At 34.9% G+C, this 22,854-nt stretch overlaps 1 protein-coding gene across 1 annotated transcript in view; it reads right to left on the reverse strand.

The window, feature by feature from the left end:
- LOC134270800 (probable phospholipid-transporting ATPase IIB) overlaps positions 1–22,854 on the reverse strand; it is a 39,175-nt gene that overhangs the window by 1,462 nt on the left and 14,859 nt on the right. The window contains exons 5-33 of the mRNA XM_062753040.1: positions 22,744–22,794; positions 22,303–22,497; positions 19,802–19,943; positions 19,005–19,118; positions 13,268–13,435; positions 12,848–12,879; positions 12,740–12,744; positions 12,560–12,564; positions 11,955–12,054; positions 11,559–11,590; positions 11,222–11,302; positions 10,715–10,861; positions 10,349–10,438; positions 9,962–10,032; positions 9,690–9,855; positions 9,451–9,507; positions 8,998–9,276; positions 8,091–8,252; positions 7,796–7,888; positions 7,493–7,576; positions 7,181–7,351; positions 6,782–6,970; positions 6,419–6,563; positions 4,183–4,247; positions 3,898–3,986; positions 3,542–3,673; positions 2,773–2,881; positions 669–726; positions 176–379 (exon numbers count right to left, since the gene is read on the reverse strand). Of these exons, the coding sequence (XP_062609024.1) occupies positions 176–379; positions 669–726; positions 2,773–2,881; positions 3,542–3,673; positions 3,898–3,986; positions 4,183–4,247; positions 6,419–6,563; positions 6,782–6,970; positions 7,181–7,351; positions 7,493–7,576; positions 7,796–7,888; positions 8,091–8,252; positions 8,998–9,276; positions 9,451–9,507; positions 9,690–9,855; positions 9,962–10,032; positions 10,349–10,438; positions 10,715–10,861; positions 11,222–11,302; positions 11,559–11,590; positions 11,955–12,054; positions 12,560–12,564; positions 12,740–12,744; positions 12,848–12,879; positions 13,268–13,435; positions 19,005–19,118; positions 19,802–19,943; positions 22,303–22,497; positions 22,744–22,794 (3,236 nt within the window). The remainder of the gene's footprint in view (positions 1–175; positions 380–668; positions 727–2,772; positions 2,882–3,541; positions 3,674–3,897; positions 3,987–4,182; positions 4,248–6,418; positions 6,564–6,781; positions 6,971–7,180; positions 7,352–7,492; positions 7,577–7,795; positions 7,889–8,090; positions 8,253–8,997; positions 9,277–9,450; positions 9,508–9,689; positions 9,856–9,961; positions 10,033–10,348; positions 10,439–10,714; positions 10,862–11,221; positions 11,303–11,558; positions 11,591–11,954; positions 12,055–12,559; positions 12,565–12,739; positions 12,745–12,847; positions 12,880–13,267; positions 13,436–19,004; positions 19,119–19,801; positions 19,944–22,302; positions 22,498–22,743; positions 22,795–22,854) is intronic.

A 22,854-nucleotide genomic window follows, 5' to 3' on the forward strand; every position in this document is an offset into this window, starting at 1 on the left:
ACCCTTATACAAAATGAACAAGACATACTTTTGGAAAGCATATGTATCATTTAAATTTAGTTTACAAAATGACTGTAATATATATGTTTTCTAATTAATGCCCCCAAATTGTTTTTGCTTGCATAATCTACACAATTCTGTAGGGAGAGGAATAGGTACCTTTTCACAAACTTACCAAAGTAATTATGCAGTACAACAAGTGATAAAATATAAATGGCTAAGCTGAATACTTCAGCAACAACCATTGCCCAGTGCCACGTTCTTATTGTCAGGGCCACCATCAGCAGCTCTGTCAGGATGAGGGAGGTAAACGTAATGGACACGACGTGAACAAAGTCTTCATCAAACAGCCATAGAGCACCGTAAATAATGATACCACCTGTCAACAGGACATTTTACATTAATTATACTCTAGTTTTATGTCTCCATACATGTATACACTGTTAAGTGGATATCTATATGCGTGGAAGTTAAAGAATTTACAAATTGTGTTGGTTTATTGTGTAGTATGGTTTCTAAAATGAAATTGTTCTAATGGTGAAAAAGATTATTACACATAAATTGCGAAAATTGCAAAAAGTTGAGAAACATTTTATCACTTACAGTGAACACAGGAAAGTAAATGTTGATCGTTCAAAAAGTATCTAATAAAATACCTCATAACTTACCTTGGTAAATACTTATAAGAACCCAAAGGAAAAATGTTTTAAATGAAAGTGATCTCCCCTGAAACAAAGCATACAAACATTAATGTAGCACTCAGGATATGAGTCAAAAAAATCTAAAACATTCAATTAAAATGTCATTTTCTGACCAAAGAATTAGACAAGACGCCCATGGGCCTTATAGGTCACCTGAGTATCCTGTAACAACTTTCCAACAAATGAATTTGATTCCTGTTTTAAACAGAGGCCATGAAATTTACAATTTTGAAAGAGACACCATTCGTATATTGATTTTACACTTAGCATTTTACTTTGGTTACTTAATAAAAAATCAGAGCAACAAAGAGAAAATGAATTTCTATTTATAACCAGTTGTGCACTCACTCCACAGGAACCACTGACCCAAGGGCCACATATTTCAAAATTTTGGAAATTTTATCATGAATTTTATTTCATCATAAATTGTTGATTAATATCAAAGTGCAGATTTCAAAGCATTAATTTATATTCAGACTATGTACCCTCCCCCCTCCAAATATGTCTTACCCAGGGGCCCAGAAATTAACCACTTTGGAAGAAGCAGCTCTTTTGATCATAAATATGTACTTACATCATTGGCATAATACCCAGGAGCAAAGGAAAAGTTTTTCAAACAATTCATCCATTTTCATTATATAAACATTAAAGCCCCGCCCTAACACATGGAGCCCTGACCCAGGGGCCCTGAAATTCACAAATCTCAAAGAGGCATCCTTCCTTCTCATAACTATGTACATAGTTCATTGGTTTAATACCCATGCGGGTGCAGAAAAGAAGATTTTCAAAGAAATAACTCATTTTCACTATACATGTATAATCTTTATAGCCCCGCCCTAGCACTAACACCCTTGACCCTGGGGCCATGAAATTCACAACTTTGGAAGAGGCAGCCTTAATCAACATAAATATGCTCTTAGTTAGTTTATTTAATGCCCATGAGCAGAGAAGAAGAATTTCAAAGAATTTATGCATTTTCACTAAATAATCTATACAGCCCAACCCTAGCACTAAAACCCTGACTATGGGGCCATGAAATTCACAATTTTGGAAGAAGCAGCCTTATTCAACATAACTATGCACTTGATTAGTTTATTTAATGCCCATGAGCAGAGAAGAAGAATTTCAAAGAATTTATGCATTTTCACTATATAATCTATATAGCCCCGCCCTAGCACTAGAAACCCTGATCCTGGGGCCATGAAATTCACAATTTTAGAAGAGGCAGCCTTATTCAATATAACTATGCACTTGGTTAGTTTATTTAATGCCCATGAGCAGAGAAGAAGAATTTCAAAGAATTTATGCATTTTCACTATACAATCTACAGTATATAGCCCCGCCCTAGCACTAGAAACTCTGACCCTGGGGCCATGAAATTCACAATTTTGGAAGAGGCAGCCTTATTCAACATAAATATGCACTTGGTTAGTTTTTTTAATACCCATGACCAGAGAAGAATAATTTCAAAGAAATTAAGCATTTTCACTATATAATCTTTATAGCCCCGTCCTAGCACTAAGACCCCTGACCCTGGGCCATGAAATTCATAAATTTTGGAAGAGGCAGCCTTATTCAACATAACTATGCACTTGGTTAGTTTATTTAATGCCCATGAGCAGAGAAGAAGAATTTCAAAGAATTTATGCATTTTCACTATATAATCTATATAGCCCCATCCTAGCACTAGAACCCCTGACCCTGGGGCCATGAATTTCACAATTTTGGTTGAGGACTCGATGCTAATTACAATCATACCAACACTTTGACTGTTTGATGTCCAGTAGTAAAGAAGAAGATTTTTAAAGATTGCACCAATTTTAGTGGTTTTGGCCGCACCCCCCAGGCCCCAGCGGGGCAGGGACCGTGAAATTCAAAATTTTTGTTCCCCTTCACCCATAGATGCTATTTGCCAAAATTGCTTGAAATTGGTTCAGCGGTTTCAGAGAAGAAGCTGAAAATGTTCAAATGTTAATGCACGACGACGGACCAAAAAGTTGGAAACAATAGGTCAATTAAAAAACTCAGGTGACAAAAGAAAATGAGAAGATATTGGTAAATATTCCGTTACCTTGACCAGTTCCTTGTAGAGTTCAGGATAGGTCATGGCCGTTTCCGCGGAGACATCTTTATCCAGCACCAAAGAAAACACGGGATACATTGTATACACTGTAGCATAACTGTAACAATCAGAAGTATTTAATGAGTCCGTAGCTCATATTTTGTCACATACAAAATTTGATAATTAAGCATTGAATATTTATTTTTGGATGCTGTCAGTCAAATAACAATACCTAGCCATGCTGACTTATTGAATACCATCTATTAGCGCAACATTTTTCGAATTTGTCAGAACAGCCATATGCAGGTGCTGTTATACCACCACCAACATCAAAAAATAACTCATTGCTCAGGATTACACTCCCTAATTTTCTCTCTTCATAAATGTTGATTTCATTCATCTTTATTAGATATTTCAGTTGGTGCAATTCAGATCCGGTGTGTGGTTAATAGAGTTGTTATGATGTTAAAATGTTAGTGCAAAACCAAATCAATATTGTGAGGGGGTTAAAAATGAGAAAGTCTAAATTTACATTGAAATGTTATATTTTTACAACAACTTAATAGTGTATTTGTTTTAAATTAAATTGAGCCAAAACAACGCATATTTTGGTGTTCTTAGTGTATTTAAATTGCATGTACATGTAGTTCCTATTGTGTAGTCTACCACAACCTGAGAAGGTTTGATGTGTGTCATAGGGAACTGAATGTTGCACATTTCAAACAGATTTCATTAAGAGAAAAAATTCCACTGAATATAAATCTTTGATAATAATTACCCAATCATAAGGAAACCAGGAAATAAAGCAATGGAGGCGAAGTAGAAGACGGAGCTAAATACGGCCTGCATTGTGGAAATGATGAGTCCACGGTGCATGACGAACTGACTGAGGGAGGCCGAACGCTTGTAGCTGAAAATATAAAGAGGCTCACGTAAAATTTAGAGCAAATACAATATACGCTTGTAGCTGAAAGTAAAACAGGCTCACGTCAAATTGAGGGCAAACACAAAATACTCACATTTAACAATACAGGTCAAGTAATTAAATAACTGATAATAAATTTCATTTCAAATTGTTCAACTAGGGGAAATCTGTGTCATTATTTACAAAACAAACTCCTTTTATTTTCTGACCTGTTTCTGCCATGCACCATTAAAAGTCTCCCAATGTGACTAAACTGTGTGATGGAGAAATCGGCAGCTAGAGAAGCCTGTTTTCCTTCCTACAACACAACAGAAGAACATAAACATTTATGTATCGTTATTACATCAGTTGGAGACAACAGACATAAATAAAACTTGGATTATGACAGAAAATGGGATTTGAAATTTTAAAAAGAATGAAAAATACACTTCCTTTTTGTATATTTATAACACAGGACCTGACTTTGCAGTCACAGAGATGCTGCGTTTACTTACTTTACCAACTATTCCAACTCCAACATTAGCAGCCTGAATCATACTGACATCATTCCCTCCGTCACCTACAAAACAAAGGGTTACATTTCATTAACTATGGTACAACAAGGTGCAAAATCTATTGCAGATATTTTCAATCAACCACATGTATCTACATTGGGACAAATAATTAGATAAAGTCTACTTATTAAATTAGCCCCAAATAATAACATAACAAGAGGCCCTGTGCACTGTGGGTGGTAAAAAGTAGAAATTGGTTTATTATTGAAAAGTTTCAATCCAAAAGTAAACCCATGACTAGTTATTCTTGAGAAGATGATTTTTAAAGAATTTTCCTATATATATTTCTATGTAAAACTTTGGTAAGCCATTGTGGCCCCACCCTACCCCCAGGGGTCATGATTTGAACAAACTTGAATCTACACTACCTGAGGATGCTGCCATATAAATATGATCAATTTAATAAGGCTTTGTTATTCATGAGAAGAAGATTTTTAAAGAATTTTCCTATATATTTCTATGTAAAACTTTGGTCGGCCATTGTGGCCTCGCCCTACCCCCAGGGGTCATGATTTGAACAAATTTGAATCTACACTACCTGAGGATGCTTCCCCATAAGTTTCATCCTTCCTGGCACAGTGGTTCTTGAGAAGAAGATTTTTAAAACATACCATCAAATTTTCACTATTTCTCAATTATCTCCCCTTGAATGAGGGCGTGGCCCTTCATTTGAACAAACTTCAATCCCCTTCACCCAAAGATGCTTTGTGGCAAGTTTGGTTGAAATTGGCCCAGCAGTTCTTGAGAAGAAGTCGAAAATGTGAAAAGTTTACAAACAGACAGACAGACGGACAGATGGATGCCGGACAAAATGTGATCAGAAAAGCTCACTTGAGCCTTTGGCTCAGGTGAGCTAAAAACCATTTGCATTTCCTGCTGTACCTGTTGTTTTAATGTGGAATTTTCTTCTTAATTTAACAATAATCTTTGATTCCACCTTTTTTAAAATTAATCCTTAGGAATATTTAAAAGTCAGCCAATCATTGTCTGATCGTTGAGAGCTGACAGACTTAAACCATAATTTTGCTAATAATTGGAAGATGATTGAAGGTCCGTTGACCAGGTGTTTAATGTTTGCTTCAACTGAATAATCTGGCAACCAACACAAAAAATATACAACTTTTCCTGAAGGACACAAATTTGGTCAGCTAATGGGTAAAACAAGAGGCCCATGGGCCACATTGCTCACCTGAGCAATATGGTTAGGAAAAAAGCAGAAATCCGTTTATTATTGAAAAGTTTAAACCCAATTGTGGTCCCAACCAATCCTTAAAACTGAGAGGGTATGATTTGAACAAACTTGAATCTACACTAACTAAGGATGCTTGCATATTTCTTAGACTACCAGTGGCTTTATTGCCCTTTACATTTCAACTTAACACTGTGGCCCCATCCTACCCCATGGGGTCATGACTTCAACAAAATTGAATCTACACTACCTGAGAATGCTTCCAAATGAATAGGACTAATTATGACTTTGCTATTTGCTATTCTTGAAAAGAAGATTTTTAAAGATTTTTTCTACAAGTTTCTATGTAAAACTTGGATTCCATGTTGTGGCCCCGCCCTACACCCAGGGGTCATGACTTCAACAAAACTTCAACAAAACATGACTTTGATTGGCCTATATATTGTAAAACTTTGATCGGCCATTGTGGCCCCCCCCCCCCCCCCCCCCCGTGGTCATGATTAGAACAAATTTGAATCTACACTACCTGACTGAGGATGCTTCCCTATTAGTTTCATCTTTCCTGGCACAGTGGTTCTTGAGAAGAAGATTTTTAAAACATACCATCAAATTTTCACTATTTCTCAATTATCTCCCCTTAATAAAGGGTGTGGCCCTTCATTTGAACAAATTTGAATCCCCTTCACCTAAGGATACTTTGTGCTAAGATTGGTTGAAATTGGCCCAGTGGTTCTTGAGAAGAAGTCGAAAATGTGAAAAGTTAATGACAACGCCGACAATGACCACGACAGACAACAGACAAATTTTGATCAGAAAAGCTCACTTAAGCCTTCGGCTCAGGTGAAAAAAGTCAAAATCAGGCAAAACAATGGCTGACTGGAGTCCAAAGAATCCCAAGTTTTTTCTCCAAAACCGTTGGCTGTTAGTTGTTTTTGAAAATGTGACTGGGGTTAAACTACAGATTTTTTATTTATTATAATTAATTACCTATGGAACATGTGCGTTTCCCGGTATGGTTTTGTAGAAGTTTCACGATGTCTGCTTTCTGAGTTGGAGAACATCGACAAACAACAACAGACGGACACTGACAAGCTAGCTCTACAAACTCGTGTTCATAGTATTTCAGGCACACCTGTCAATCAAAATAATAGATGTACAATCACTACATTAACTTAAAAGGAACAAAAACAAATTAAACTGTGCAAGGTTGGAAGTCCCAATCACTTTCTTTTTCAAGTTTAACCTGAATATCCTGAACCCTTAATTATCTCAAAATACCTTAATTTTTTCTGCCCTAAGGAGTTCCAGATAATGAAATTTTTGTTATCTTTAGAATACCATACTCATTACCTGCAGTGAGTTTCCTGTGATTATCAAGGCATTGTCCTGCTTTCTCCTGAGTGCGTTCAGCTGTAAATGAGCCTCCGTCCGGCCACTGACCACTCCAAAGATGTGAATGTCCTGTGTCCGGGAGACAAGCTTAGAACTCTTAGCAATACAAATAGCAGTCTCTAGTTTATCTCCTGTCAACATCCACACCTAAGGCAGAATAAAATAATTAAACAAGCTGTATAAAGAAATTACAGGTAAACTTTTGTATCTTGACATCGGTAGGACTACTGGAAAATTTCAAGATATGAAAACTGTCAAAATATAAGAGTTGAACTGTGACTCTACTAATTTCGTAGTCAAGAACCATCAGTATTAATGCCAGCGTTTTTCAGCATTTCCAGTGTTATACATTAATACCTTAATGCCAGCGTTTTTCAGCATTTCCAGTGTGGGTCTGACCCCGTCCTGTAGTTTATCCTCCACACCAGTCAGACATAACAGCTCCATGTCTCTCTCTAAACTCTCTATCACTCCCTGGATCTTAGCATTTCTGTCCTGAATGCTCATTTTGGCTTGATGATAGCGAGTCTGTAATACACCACAGATGAATGAACTTTCAAACAAAAAATTGGCATAAAACAAAATATTTTGCTTTTTTCACAAAACCTCAATAAATAATTTATTTATTATAATACATGTGTATATTTAATCAATACTGAAAAGACTCACATCAAATTCTTGGAATTGATCTTCGGTTAATATTTTCTTGGCAACAACAAGAGTTCTGAGTCCCTCTCTTGCCATGTTTCCACACTGTATTATAAATGTGACACGATGTATTGAATTATTATATCAAAATGTTGTATTAGTGGAAGACTGCATAAATACATCTAATGATATGCTTATATCAAGCTACAATTCATCATTAAGACAGTTATTATCATTACAAGTTCATTTGATCAAATTAAATGTAAAAATTTTCTGAGTTGAATGAAGCACAGCATAATATATATTTTAACATATCTGATTTACCTCTTCTTCTAGCCAATCATTGTACTGTACTATTGTCTGCATTACAACATCAGCACCCTTCATGTAAAAAGAAATCTCTCCTGTTTTCTCTTCCTGTTAAATAAGAAAAATACATAAATATATAAATAAATAATTTTCAAAAGTTTTAAAAAATAGTTTAAAGAATCATAGTAAAAAATCTAAATAAAACATACCAGAACACAATGACAACTATCCAAGAAAAAATTTCATGATTATAATATCAGAAAAGCTCACTTGAGCTTTCAGCGCAAGTGAGCTAAAAAGAGAATCCTACTTTAACAATGATGCCCATCCTCTTGGTCTCTGAGGTGAAGGGGAAGATATGGAGGATGTGGTATGTGATGACGGAGCCATTCGGAGCCCTCAGCTGCATGGAATTCAGATCTCTCTTCAGTAAGGTCAGTCCCACGCTCTCCGTCCACGTAACCAAGGCAACCTGTAAACAGACAATGTAAAAAGGTTCCCAGAGGCTTAGAAATGGAAAACAAGTTTATAAGGTGCATCAAATAACATGGTAGATCCAAGATCTCATGGTGTATTAGATACAATATTTAATGAATTTATAACTTATAATATGCAAAACTAGAACTGTCCAAAAGGGACAAATACCCCCACCCTTTTGGGTGTTTCACATGAATTATTCTTTATCAGGATGTATGTGACTGAAAAAAAGAGGTAAAAAAAATCTTCACACTTGTTTGTACTTGTAGTATTATGACAAACATCAGGGAAGTAAGAATATAAAGAAGTCAACAGGGCAACTTATATCACACATCAAGGAAATACTAACACAGGATAAAACTGTTGAGATTATTCTGGGATAATGCTAGATTTTAAGAGATTAACATTTAGTTTAGGAAACATAAAATTTTTGTATGAAATAAATTTTTGAACCACTCAACATAAACACTAAATCTTGAAAAAGTAATCAAATGTAAATCTTAATTTATATTGTTTACATTGTCTTGTCGGGTTTGTAGTGAAATATTTATGTCAAATGGTCAAGTTGTAACTAGATAAACATACAACAGGAAAAGAAAACTCCCTCTCAATTTTATACTCTATTATGTGAACCCTATCAATATCAGGCTGTAATATTTACTACCCCCTGTATTTATTGACTGAACATCAAGGCCCATTTTATACAATAATCATTCGATCAGCCTCTGTTTGACACTGACCTCATCTGGACTGGAGGCCTGGTACACCACTTGTTGCTGGCTCTGTTGATCAGCCTCAGTTTCGTATCCCAGGTCACTGTTCTCACTCTCCTCATACACGGGGGTCACATTGTGACACAGAGCCAGAGCCCTGACTGCCTCAAACACCCGGGTGATCACCGTCCGTCGTACAGGACCACCGCTACGAGAGGGGGTCATGGAGGGGCCCAGGAAAGGTTGCTGGGATGGTTGTGCCTCCTTTTGTTGTTGAGCAAAAGTGGTTCTCAAGTGCGACTGTACCTATATGTGCAGGTATAACAATGAAAACTTATTTCAAGTAAAAGTTCTTTATTAATTGCAAGACTATCAATATCAAATAAAGTTGCTAATGAAATTAGTTAAATACATGTACCTTGAGTAATTCTAAAAAAAAAAAAACTTCTGATAATCTATACAAACAGGATAAATTCTGACCTCATCCATTGTTTCAGGGGTAAAGGACACAGTTCCCAGATGAAGTTTCTTGAAAACCTGTCAAAACACAGAAAAAAAAATTATGGACAAACAGACAGACACACAAGGGTAAAACAGTATAATAATAAATTTTTATTACTAAAACATATTATCATTATGAGCAATATACAGCACAGAATTTATACTAGTGTAATGTGCACATTTCAGCAGATGAGAGAAACTGTATTCCGGTTATTTACCATTTCGTTTTGTGTGAGTGTGCCAGTTTTGTCAGACATGAGGTAGCTAACACGACCTAATTCCTCTGGAATTGTGGTGCTCCGAGCAATGGTTTCTGGGATTGATTTATCTCTCTGGATCATAAATGAGTATGCTGCCTTTCCCATGTCCAGATTGATTCGCAAACTGAAGACAAAGATTTTAAAGACATGAAGCTATAGGCACATCTGTAAAGATACAACAAAAACTATGACTATTTTGAGAATTTTTTTAAATTTTAGATTTCTATTACCTTATAGGAATAATGTAAGAGAAGAGAAGTATAAATCTGAAGAGATATCTGTACCAGGGTCCATCAAATCCCTGAAAGAAAAAAAATATTTACTCATATACACTATACATTTATAATCTCTCTGAGACATCTTTTTTTACTGACACAAAATTTTAACATTGTTATAAAACTATACAAGTTACAAAGATTTCCTTAAATGATCAAAGTTGCATAAAAACGTGTGTACTCTACAGAACTATGAGATTAAAATCTTTACATTTGTTTTATTTTGTTTCGGACAGTGTTCATATTGGAGATTCTACATACAGGTACTTCTGAGTTACTGCATATAAATGAAGGTTTACAAATACAACATTTACAAACTTATGAGTTTAAATGAGGACTTACCTTTAGAGCTAACATAACTACAGACAAAATTATTACAGCAAAAAACAACAGCTTTGTCAGTGTGTTGACTTCTAGGTCTAGGAGACCAACCTGTTGGATGAAAGGATACCATCTTGTATTCATATTTCTTTCATGTACTACATGTACACGAATGTGTTCTTGCAATTAAGAGAAGAAATTAATTGTACGATTTTACCATTTGAAGAAAATATCAAATTACAGCTGTATCAAAAAAAAATAATTCTAATTGATAATGTTAGCATTTTTTAGCAAGCAAAATATACACTGTTTAGATTTTACATAAACAAAACAACAGGTAGAGTTACATTTCAAATCAGTTCTAATGCGTAGTACTAAGATATGTACCTTGGATGGTGGTTGGGAAGTGTTCATCACACTACGTGTCTCCGCCCCTGTGTATATCACCACCCCCAGGGCTGACCCCGAGGCCACTACAGTATTGGACCACAGAGTATTCTCAACACTAAGAGAATCTTCTACAGGTTCATCATACTGTAACAACACAAATTCAGAACTCTAATACAATCTAAAATTACTTAGTGAGTAGTCTAAGAAGTTCTAGGTTCTGACTTTTGAATACAAGTTTGTAATTGACAATGATAAGTAGTGTAGATTATACCGGTACTCTCAATGTCAATATTACTTTGGTATCAGTCACCCTGTTACATATGTACTGCATTCAGATCAATAAGAAATCAATAACCATTAACATGAGACTCAGATTATGAAATGAAGATATGAACATATTTCATTGCAAAGAGAATCCTTATAAATCCCTACAACTGAAGTAAACTTAAATATTCTTGAAGTGGTGAATAGAAAACACAAAACAAAGAGAATGACAGTCCTCACCCGTTTAAAAGTGCCCAAAAAGCCGTGGATGTCTTTCTGAGGAGCCTCAGCGTACACCTCCGCTGTTATATCCAAAATATCCTGTAGTAGAGAGGCTTACTGAGGGTCATACACATACATTTGTTTATATCTTTTTTAAAACATCACAATTCTGACAAAAATTATAGATAACCAAACTGACGTGACGTTTCTGGGTGCTTTGTACTGGATATAAAGTAATAACTTACCACATTGACGTGAAGTTTCTGGGTGCTTTGTACTGGATATAAAGTTATAACTTACCACACTGACGTGAAGTTTCTGGGTGCTTTGTACTGGATATAAAGTTATAACTTACCACATTGACGTGGAGTTTCTGGGTGCTTTGTACTGGATATAAAGTTATAACTTACCACATTGACCTGGAGTTTCTGTGGTGCCTCAAGAAAACCATGTCAGCAGGCACTCGCTGATATAAAAATAAAACAAGATAACCATGTCAGTTTCTGGGTGCTTTGTACTGGATATAAAAATAACTTAACAAAATAATGTGAAGTTTCAGCAGTGCTTTGCTGGATATAAAAATAAAACAAAATAACCATGTCAGCAGGCAGTTTCTGGGTGCTTTGTATGGATATAAAGTTATAACTTACAATTGACCAGTTTCTGTGCTTTGCTGGATATAAAGTTATAACTTACCACATTGACGTGGAGTTTCTGGGTGCTTTGTACTGGATACAAAGTTATAACTTACCACATTGATGTGGAGTTTCTGTGTGCTTTGTACTGGATATAAAGTTATAACTTACCACATTGACGTGAGAAAACCATGTCAGCAGGCACTCGTACTGATCCTAAAAATAAAACAAGATAACCATGTCAGCAGGCACTCGCTGACAAGATAACCATGTAAAAATAAAACAAAAACAAGATAACCATGTACATGTATACAGCAGGCTTATTCTTTATTATGTGTATAGATTTTTTCATATGGAATATTTATCACATGATTTTATAACCTCATAAATTTTTCATTTCACATGCTGATTCTAAAAATAAAACAAGATAACCATGTCAGCAGGCACTCGCTGATCCTAAAAATAAAACAAAATAACCATGTCAGCAGGCACTCGCTGATCCTAAAAATAAAACAAGATAACCATGTCAGCAGGCACTCGCTGATCCTAAAAATAAAACAAGATAACCATGTCAGCAGGCACTCGCTGATCCTAAAAATAAAACAAGATAACCATGTCAGCAGGCACTCGCTGATCCTAAAAATAAAACAAGAAAACCATGTCAGCAGGCACTCGCTGATCCTAAAAATAAAACAAAATAACCATGTCAGCAGGCACTCACTGATCCTATAAATAAAACAAGATAACCATGTCAGCAGGCACTCAATGATCCTATAAATAAAACAAGAAAACCATGTCAGCAGGCACTCTCTGATCCTGTAAATAAAACAAGATAACCATGTCAGCAGGCACTCTCTGATCCTATAAATAAAACAAGATAACCATGTCAGCAGGCACTCACTGATCCTAAAAATAAAACAAGATAACCATGTCAGCAGGCACTTGCTGATCCTAAAAATAAAACAAGATAACCATGTCAGCAGGCACTCGCTGATCCTAAAAATAAAACAAGAAAACCATGTCAGCAGGCACTCGCTGATCCTAAAAATAAAACAAGATAACCATGTCAGCAGGCACTCACTGATCCTATAAATAAAACAAGATAACCATGTCAGCAGGCACTCAATGATCCTATAAATAAAACAAGAAAACCATGTCAGCAGGTATTTGCTGATCCTAATAATAAAACAAGAAAATTGGGTCAATTAGCTTGTGCTGGTTCTAAAAAAAACCTAGCTTGTAAGACAACAGTTGGCACTCAGTGATCCTAAAAATCAGAGAACTAGGTCAATTTCAAAGCATTAGCTAATCTCACAAAAAAAAGAAAAAAAACTACATTAAATGACATATTGTGATCCTGGAAAACAAACAAACTTGAATAAGTAATCATATCCGAAAATCTCTACAAATGAATGAATAAATAAGTTACCTTATCGACCACAATAAGGTCGCCCACTCTGATGTTACTGCTGGGAACCGGGACCAAACCATCACGAGTTAGTTTACGGTATTTCTGTGAGTTGGCTTCTTTATCACGTCTGTATCTTCTGTAATCATCGAGGGCCTCACGACACATCGTCACAAAAATCACAAAACCCTAAAATATTGAAGATCATTGTGACTTGATGTGTCATCTAAAATGTATCTGTAACATGTTTATAAACATTTATAAAAGAATCTTGGTGCAATTCTTTTCATTGTTAATGCATGTATGTAAACTGCCCATCTACAGGCTATATCATTATTCCACATATCCTTAGTGCATTATTTAATAAAACGAATACATAGTGATTTAAGCACATTTCTAAACGACACTAATGTAAATTTAAATATGTATTTAGGTAATGGGTTTTTTCACCATTTAGGACTGTTATGTGGATTTAAATGAAATTTAGGAGTTAGGCATCTAAATCCTGAAGATGAGTCTGCAGTACTATTGGTGTGTACTTCTAACAAATGAAGAGAAAAGTAGCACTTGGACTTGAAACAATTCAACAGCAATAAAAAAATAATGATTCTTTGTTTAGCATTTTTTTCAGTCAGACTAAACTGCAGCAGGAAGAACCTTTTGAAAGAATTTTATAGAATTTTCCATTTTAATAACCATGGCAACACTATTCACCAAATTCTAAAACTGATGACAACAAGAATTATGTATCTTAGTGTAATCTACTTGTGTGGCTAATTATTTTGAAATCAGACCAAAAATGTAGGAAGAATAGTACATGTATTTCAAAATTTTTTATTTCAGATGGACAGACAGACAGCTGGACAAACAGATGGATAAGTGACACTTGTAACTATTGCATTAACTCTTCTTGACTCTGACCAGTAAAGCTAGTAATGTGTAAGTCAGAGAAGCATGAGGTGGTCCAGTTGCAAGGATAAGTTTATATATCATTCTTTGTTTATCAATAACTGAACAGGAAGGGTAATGAAATGGAGGCAACATCTGCCAATAAGGACACTGGCTGAAGTAACAGCTGGGCAGAATAATCCCTCTATTTATCTCCTTATAATGAAAACTTGGTGGTATAACAATGTTACAGATATCTTCTATATAAACTAGAGAGGCTGTAATTCACACACACAATGATCGGGCATTCTAGTTTCTAGTTTACATAAACCAAACATTAATGAAAATCATCAAAGTTAGGCAAATGACAATTTTGAAAAAGTAGCGTTAGTTTACTTTTATAGATATTGTTGAGTTACTTTAGACCTAACTACATGTATTTTTATTTAAAGAATTTGAAAACATTGATCATTTTCTTGCAAAAATTAGGAACAATGCTACAATTCTGCACTTTAATAACAAGCATATTTGTTTTAATTTAAGTCACTTTACAATTTAATTCACAGTTAAAGGTAATGTTGAATTTTTTCAATTGCATGTCAAACTCCGAAGGTCAAGGTCAAATTGTTGGTACCCATGAGAAAGTCTTATCACAAGGAATAATCTGTGAAATAGGAAAGCCCTAGTTCTAACTGTTCAAAAAATGTGGCAAAGGATAATTTTTTTAAAAAGTGGGTCAAACTCTAAGGTCAAGGCCAAAGGCCAAAAAATATTTCCATACACCCACTGAAAGGTCTTGTCATAATGAATACACAGGTGAAGTGTGAAATCCCTAGCACCAACAGTTCAAAAGTTATGACCAAGGTTAAAGTGTGAGAATTTTTTGTTAAAGTGGGTCAAAAAGTCATATTTGGTGGTACCCAAAGAAATGTCTTGTCACAAGGAATATTAACACTTGTGAAATATGAAAGAAAAAGCCCCATCAACTCAAAAATTATGTGCAAGGTTAAAGTTTTTGCAGACAAGAGATCCTCAGTTTGTGTAACCTGTGTGTGTTTGGTATTTACCAGAGGTCCCCAGTTTGTATTGACTGTGTGTGTTTGGTATTTACCAGAGGTCCCCAGTTTGTGTTGACTGTGTGTGTTTGGTATTTACCAGAGGTCCCCAGTTTGTGTTGACTGTGTGTTTGGTATTTACCAGAGGTCCCCAGTTTGTGTTACCTGTGTGTGTTTGGTATTTACCAGAGGTCTCCAGTTTGTGTTGACTGTGTGTGTTTGGTATTTATCAGAGGTCGACAGTTTATGTTGACTGTGTGTGTTTGGCATTCACCAGAGGCCCACGGTTTGTGTTGACTGTGTGCGTTTGGCATTCACCAGAGGTTCACGGTTTGTGTTGACTGTCTGTGTTTGGTATTTACCAGAGTTCCCCAGTTTGCACGCCTGCTAATCGATCACTTGCACAACCAGCAGTTGTGTATAACAATCAAAAGAGATCGATTTCCGGTTGTGCAGTTGATGCGAATAATACCAGTGCACAGGTAGTAAATGGACTCGATTCAGGCAATAATTGACATTTTTATTAAAATATAAGAATGTGATTCCATGAGCAATTTATTTTTCTTTAATTTTACACTCTCATAAAATGCAGTAATTGTCGATTAGCGACTATATTTGTTTTGAAGCAAGGGCTGGTAGAGCGAAAACGCTGATTGAAAACAGTATTCGCCGACTAAAATTCATTTTAATCTCAACTAACCTTAAAAATTCAATGTCCACCATGAGTATGCAACAAGTGCATCCTATCCACCAAAACTGGGACTTCGATATGTGTATAATTTGACAAATATTCGAAGAAAAAAACATTGCTTGTGCATGCGATCATTCAGTTGTGAAAGAGATCTCGGGTTATGCATGAGATGAAGGACAAAAAGTTTCAAACTTTACGAATAAAATTAAACATTATATAATTATAACGCAGTCTTGCAAAATTTAAAACATAAAACTATAGAATTTTCTTGCAAATAAGTTGAATTTGTGAGAAAAAAAGATATATAAGATAAGTAAACTGTTGAAGTAGATCTGTTAGGGGAGGGGGTTAAAGTTTCAGTTACAATCAATATAATTACAGTAAAAAATTATGTGTGTATTATTTAAATAATAAATCTTGTGTGAATTATCCAATGCATCTTTAATATGACTATTTCGTATGCAAAAAAAAAATAATAATTAATAATAAAAAAAAGAGATAAAATAAAATTAAAAAAAAATCCAGCATATACTGGGCAGTATATCATTTTCTTTCAGTACGAAATTGTTTAACTCAAACATACCTTACCTTTATTTGACGGTACTTCAACAAAAGTGGAGGGAAAGACCGAATTTTTCATGCTTTCATTTCATATATATTTTATAGTAAAAGTGCTGTCTGTGAAAAAAATAAGAGGCAGGCTCTCGATGATATGTGTTTGCCAAGGGGTAAATATTTCCTGGTGTTTTGAAGCTAGGTATCCTGAATTTTATTATCGAGATGGAAAGGATCAAGATGACAACACCACATTACAGGTGCTTCTGGACAGGACCCCCCCCCCCCGGACTTGTTGGACACTTTTTTCTCACAAATTATATTTATTACATTATTCATCATGTATACCATAGGGGAAAAATCGTCAAAAATCCAAAATAATCGTTCAATAAAAAATATCCCTATTAAACATTCCAAATAAAATTAATGCAAAGCATCAAATCAGCCGCAAAATTTATAATTTCAAAAGTTACTTGTACTTTCTTTATTTGAAAAGCATCAATGCATGGGAAGCACACAATATTCAAAGCTGAAATAGATCAATTTCATTTCAGACTGTCTTCAAAGCAAAAATAAATAAAATGTTTTTTTTTAATTAAATAGAAATTTTAGTGCATTTGTTCATCAAATGGAGTCATCAATGAATCAATAAAAAAGTCAATGATGAATTATAAGAACGTATGAATGAAGATGTAGGTCTCTCAAGATGAACCACATGCCGAAACCCTGGATCTTTATCACGTGATAATACCCATGGTTTCTGCAGTAGGCTAATCAAGGCGCGTAGTTTGATGGAAAAAATGTAAGAAAAATATTTGTTGTCACATCTGTTGCACATTCAAAACAATTTTTACTACAGTGTTGTTGAAAAACTTTTTCAATTTTTATTCACCTTGCAACTTTAACCACTTCATTATTATCTGGAAAATTATGACGATTTCCTTTCATATCTTGATTACTCCCTGGTTGGGGAGTACCTATTGTAAACTCTTTCTATATAACCATATATTATTAATTACCCAATTAGAAATGACAATGAAATTGTAACAACAACAATAAATGCTCAGTTTAAAGAAAGTTTTTAAAATTAAGATTAGTTAACAGAACTTTTGAAAAATAACGCCTCATTTCCCGATATAAGAGATCGGCTGCTGCTGCAAAATGTGCTTGCAAAAAATGACTGTACATCATTGGCGGATCTAGAAGGTGGTTCCTGGGGTTGGACCCCCCCCCCCTCTATTTGATTAGAGAGAGAGTTATGTACCACGGATATTTCATTACGTCTAATATTTTGAATAAAATAAATACTTTGAATAAAAAAAATATTTCGAATAAAATAAATACACTGTACATGTTGTTCAATCTCTGTCCTTTCTGATCGCTATAAATAGAGTTCCCTCGTTTAATATGCTTTCCTCCGAGTACCGTCACATACAATCCGAGCCCTGCTTGCTTGTTTGTGTTTTTGTTTTGTTTGTTTGTTATTGGCTTGTCAAAGTCCCCCATAGAACTGTTGAAAACTCAGTGTTGCCAGGTTTAAAGTGCCTATATGCATGAGTGTTGGACACCTGGACAACCCCCCCCCCTTTTTTTTTTTCAAAAATTGCTGGATCTGCCCCTGCAACGCCTTCATATTATAGACAATATTTAACATTTTATAATTACCAAAAATAAAATAGTATAAGAGGTGAATTATGGAGATTGTATAATACTTGCGTAACTTTTTATCCTTTATCTCATGCATAACCCGAGATCTCTTTCACAACTGAATGATCGCATGCACAAGCAATGTTTTTTTCTTCGAATATTTGTCAAATTATACAATATCGAAGTCCCAGTTTTGGTGGACAGGATGCACTTGTTGCATACTTATGGTGGACATTGAATTTTTAAGGTTAGTTGAGATTAAAACGAATTTTAGTCGGCGAATACTGTTTTCAATCAGCGTTTTCGCTCTACCAGCCCTTGCTTCAAAACAAATATAGTCGCTAATCGACAATCTCTGCATTTTATCAGAGGGTAAAATTAAAGAAAAATGAATTGCTCATGGAATCACATTCTTATATTTTAATAAAAATATCAATTATTGTCTGAATCGAGTCCATTTACTACCTGTGCACTGGAATTATTCGCATCAACTGCACAACCGGAAATCGATCTCTTTTGATTGTTATACACAACTGCTGGTTGTGCAAGTGATCGATTAGCAGGCGTGGTTTGTGTTGACTGTGTGTGTTTGGTATTTACCAGAGATCCCAAGTTTTTATTGACTGTTTGTAAGGTATTTACCAGAGGTCCCCAGTTTGTGTTGACTGTGTGTGTTTGGTATTTACCAGAGGTCCCCCATTAGATGTGTTAGCTGTGTGTTTGGTATTTATCAGAGGTCCCCAGTTTGAGTAGATGTAGCTTACTGTTTGTCTAGAACTTTTCAAAAATTTCTATTATAAGTTAACTGCGAGAGAGTGTGTTTGGTATTTACCAGGTCACCAGTTTGTATAGAGGTAGCTTACTGATTGTGTGGTTCTTCTCACTATTAAAAGTGGACTGTGTGTGTGGGTGGGGTACTCACCAGAGGTCCCCAGTATGTGTACAGGTAGCCAATTCTTATCTCAGGTATAAACTGGGACAATGCCATCACCAGAAAGTACAGATTTAGGAAGAACTTGAACTGTTCAAATAGAACCTAAAAATGACAAATAATTCATTTACAGTACATTATCTAAAAAGAAAAATTTTGTAAGATTAAACATTGTCTTGATTTATTTCACAAGTATAGAGAAGTACAGGTATATATCCTTATGCAGGATATTATCAGGATAATTTACAACCTAAATAAACAAACAACAGCAAATCATAAAACATCAGGGAAATTCAGGAAGTTGTACCCATCCTACCTTTGGAATAATTATAATGATATTGTGTACCTGCCTACTAAGGCAGCCTTACCTTAGTATAAATGTACAGTAATGAGTTGATATACAGAACTGAACAAAACATTTATTTCTAAATTGACTACCAGTATAATGAAAGTAAATTAATAATAGAAAAAAAGAAAATTATAGCTGAAATGGGAATCTGGGATACCTCCATTGCAAATATCCTCCTTCAGACAACCCAAACCACCACATTTTCAGGTGAAAGGTATGTGACAAAAATGTAAAAGAAAAGGAGAAAATAATGCCTGGACTTAAATCAAACCAGGGACACCTACTTCAATGGTCAAACATTCTAATCACTAAGCTACCCAGGCCAACATCTATGGTTCATAACTCAACAGGCAGATCACTACAGCTGTTTATTTGTTTAAAATGTGCTCAATAGATATACAAGAGATGAACATTATCAAAAGGTCTAACATCTACCTACCTTTGGTATGAATGTAATGACACTGTATTTCTGATTGCGAATGACATTCTTTGGATATTTCTCCTCCGATGATCTTTGAAGTCCTATAGGTACAGTCCTTGCATGATACTCCTTCCTCCTATTGCACAGCCTCTCCCAACATCTAACCAGACACAAACATTATCATGAAACTGATGCATTGTAGCGAGCGCAGCGATCATCGCAAAGTGATGCTCGTTACTGCGAGCTCTAACGACAATGCCTGTCTGAAGAGAAAATCGGACTACTGCACACTCATTCCATAGAATTTCTTTCCGCAGTAATTTTGACCCACAATGCATCACTTCGTAAACAAACGCTAAAGTTAAAAGAAAAATAGACTTGCCTTGATTTAATGACTTTGTTGCAGAAAAATAGTCAATGAAACGGTTCTTCATTTAAAGTCAGCCCTGTTCAGGCTTTGGTTTGATAATGCAACATGCATACGACGTCATATGACGTCAAAGTCTTAGACTCGCTGAATGTCATGTGCGGTTTGACGATCTCGATCTAAATGAAAACAGGATAAGTTTCTGCGCTCGCCCTAACGGTCGCACCGTCAACATATTAATAATAGTCCCAACATCTACCCAAACACAAATTAACATCATTAAGGTAGGTCGTGGGTTTACTGCATAAAAATTCTTACGAGAAAACATATCCTAAAAATTTGATATAACGTTCCTGAGAATTTACAGCGTATTATCTGCAATTTTTATAAAATTTGCCTACGTAGTTTTAACGCCATATTACTATAAAGTATAAACACGGTATCGTTATTAGTACATTTTTTACGCTTTACTATTGAAATATATGGAACATGTGGAAAATGACGTTTTTACGCCAATTTTGTGAAAATAGTTTATTTTTAAAACGTTGGACAACTTTTCAAAGACGTAGACGAATTTGTCAGGAAATTCAAAATGTCAAGATGAGGTAAAATCAAAACTATTGATTTAAAAAAATCAATATGTCTTCTCGCTAGATTTTTCACTAAATAATTTCAAAGTTTCCTTTTATATTGCTAAAATGTTGCGTTTATGGCGTTATTTATGTCTACAACGTCATTTGTTGAACGTAGTAACGTTCACAGTACCTATATAAATATTTTGACATTTGGAATATGCAAGATCTAAAAGATGTCATAGACGCAAAATTTAATTTTATTCATCATTTAACTTATTTCGAAGATATATTTGGATGACCAGCAACTTATTTTTACTAGTATTGAAATTCATATTATGATCACAGAGTCAGAATGAACGGTATAAACATTCCTCGTGCATGAGAATTAACATGCAGCGACAACACCGCGAGTGATAAAATATTAGTTCCTGTTTTTTATGAAATTCATGCATGGTCAATGGTAATTTAGGCATACCATATAAGTTTGATCTCTTTATTCGAAAACGGTAAAGAAACGGTAGAGAAATTTGCGGGGGGGGGGGTACCTACAATGTTCCTTCTATATTAGTCGCAAGCTAGTAGATGGCCTTACCTCTCAAATATTTAATTTCGAATTCTCTGAATTAAGTTTCCATACGCAAAATGTAAAACACTTGCATTTAGCTTTTACACTTAGAGCTTTTGATACAAAATATAGGGAAAAAATTGATACTTGTAAATTGTTTACAGTGTCATATAAGTCTTTCAATAAGTTTGGTTTTCAAAATGCATTTCACTATTTGTTAGCCAGAAAAAAGGCGACTTTACGAGATTTAAATACACAATAACCAAATAATATTAATAATAATGATGATGATAATAAAATAGAAACAGTAAAATACATGTAATTAAAATTATCCGTTTTAGTGTTATGGATTAATTCCATCCTGAAAAATATACGCATATTTTCGCCCTTTGATTGGCAGTCATGATGCAATATGCATGTTCCCTATGAGTTACAAATAACGTAAACACATACAACCCCTCAAGCTTTCCGCAAGGCAATTTTATTTATAATAACTTTATTTTTGCATACCATAACTTTTACGCTGGGTTATTCTGATAGACTGTTAGCATTTTAGTAACACTTACAGTATAAATTACTCCTTTCATTTGGTACTGTATTTAATTTGTCCTCAGACATTACACATAACCACAACAGAATTCAAACTGAAATTTAATTATAAAACATGTATGAGGTTTACGTACAATAGCATGCACTTTGTATTAATTAATCTACTTGATTAATTAATTAATTTACTTGAATCGTACAGACTTGAAGTGATCTGCAGAGAATTTAAATGGGAAACAACACAACGTTGCCTTTGTGACGTAACTGACGTCATAATCAAATGTGCACAAAACAACCACTCGAATCGTCGAAATTGTGTACCAAAATTGATGACAAAAGCAAACCCGCAACCTACCTTAAATTGATGCATTATAATAATAATGTTTTCAAGGGTCTCCTTCTATGAAAGAAATAGAAACAATAACATACACTTTTGAACTTCAAATTTTTCAATGTGAAATATTACCTTCCACATGACCGAGCCCATCCTTCATTGATGTAGTATCCTATCTTGGACTGATTAAAACCTCTGTTTCTTCGTCTGTTGACGAGAGAGTCACTCTCATCCATTTTGAAACTTACTTCATTACTATACATTAGTGGCATATCATCCATACACGTCTCATCTTCATCAGCTGTGTCATCATCACTTGAATGTTGTCTAAAATCAAATGGGGATTTAATTGCTGACAAGTTCTCTATGGATAATCCGTCAAAGGAATTGTTGGAAAAACATTATTTGGGAGAAATATCAGGAACTTGGATCAATCACATGATACATCATATACTTCTCCAAAAATAAAATTACCAATATGACTCAGGGTCACAAATTCCTAAACTCGTCCGCACATTGGCAGGAAAAAGTTTGGCCATATAAATATTTTTTCAACTCAAAGACAACACTGACCTTTTTCGCCTATGACCGCGTAGAGATCGTTTAGCAGTGCCGTAGAAGTTCCTAAAACTCATTCGCGTTCAATATTTTCCTAGCCATTCTAGTCCCATAGATCAATGAGCA

Source organism: Saccostrea cucullata, unplaced genomic scaffold, assembly GCF_032062105.1.
Source record: "Saccostrea cucullata isolate Sc308-1 unplaced genomic scaffold, CSIRO_AGI_Scuc_v1 ctg1217, whole genome shotgun sequence".
In the NCBI taxonomy this organism is placed as follows: Eukaryota; Metazoa; Mollusca; class Bivalvia; order Ostreida; family Ostreidae; genus Saccostrea; species Saccostrea cuccullata.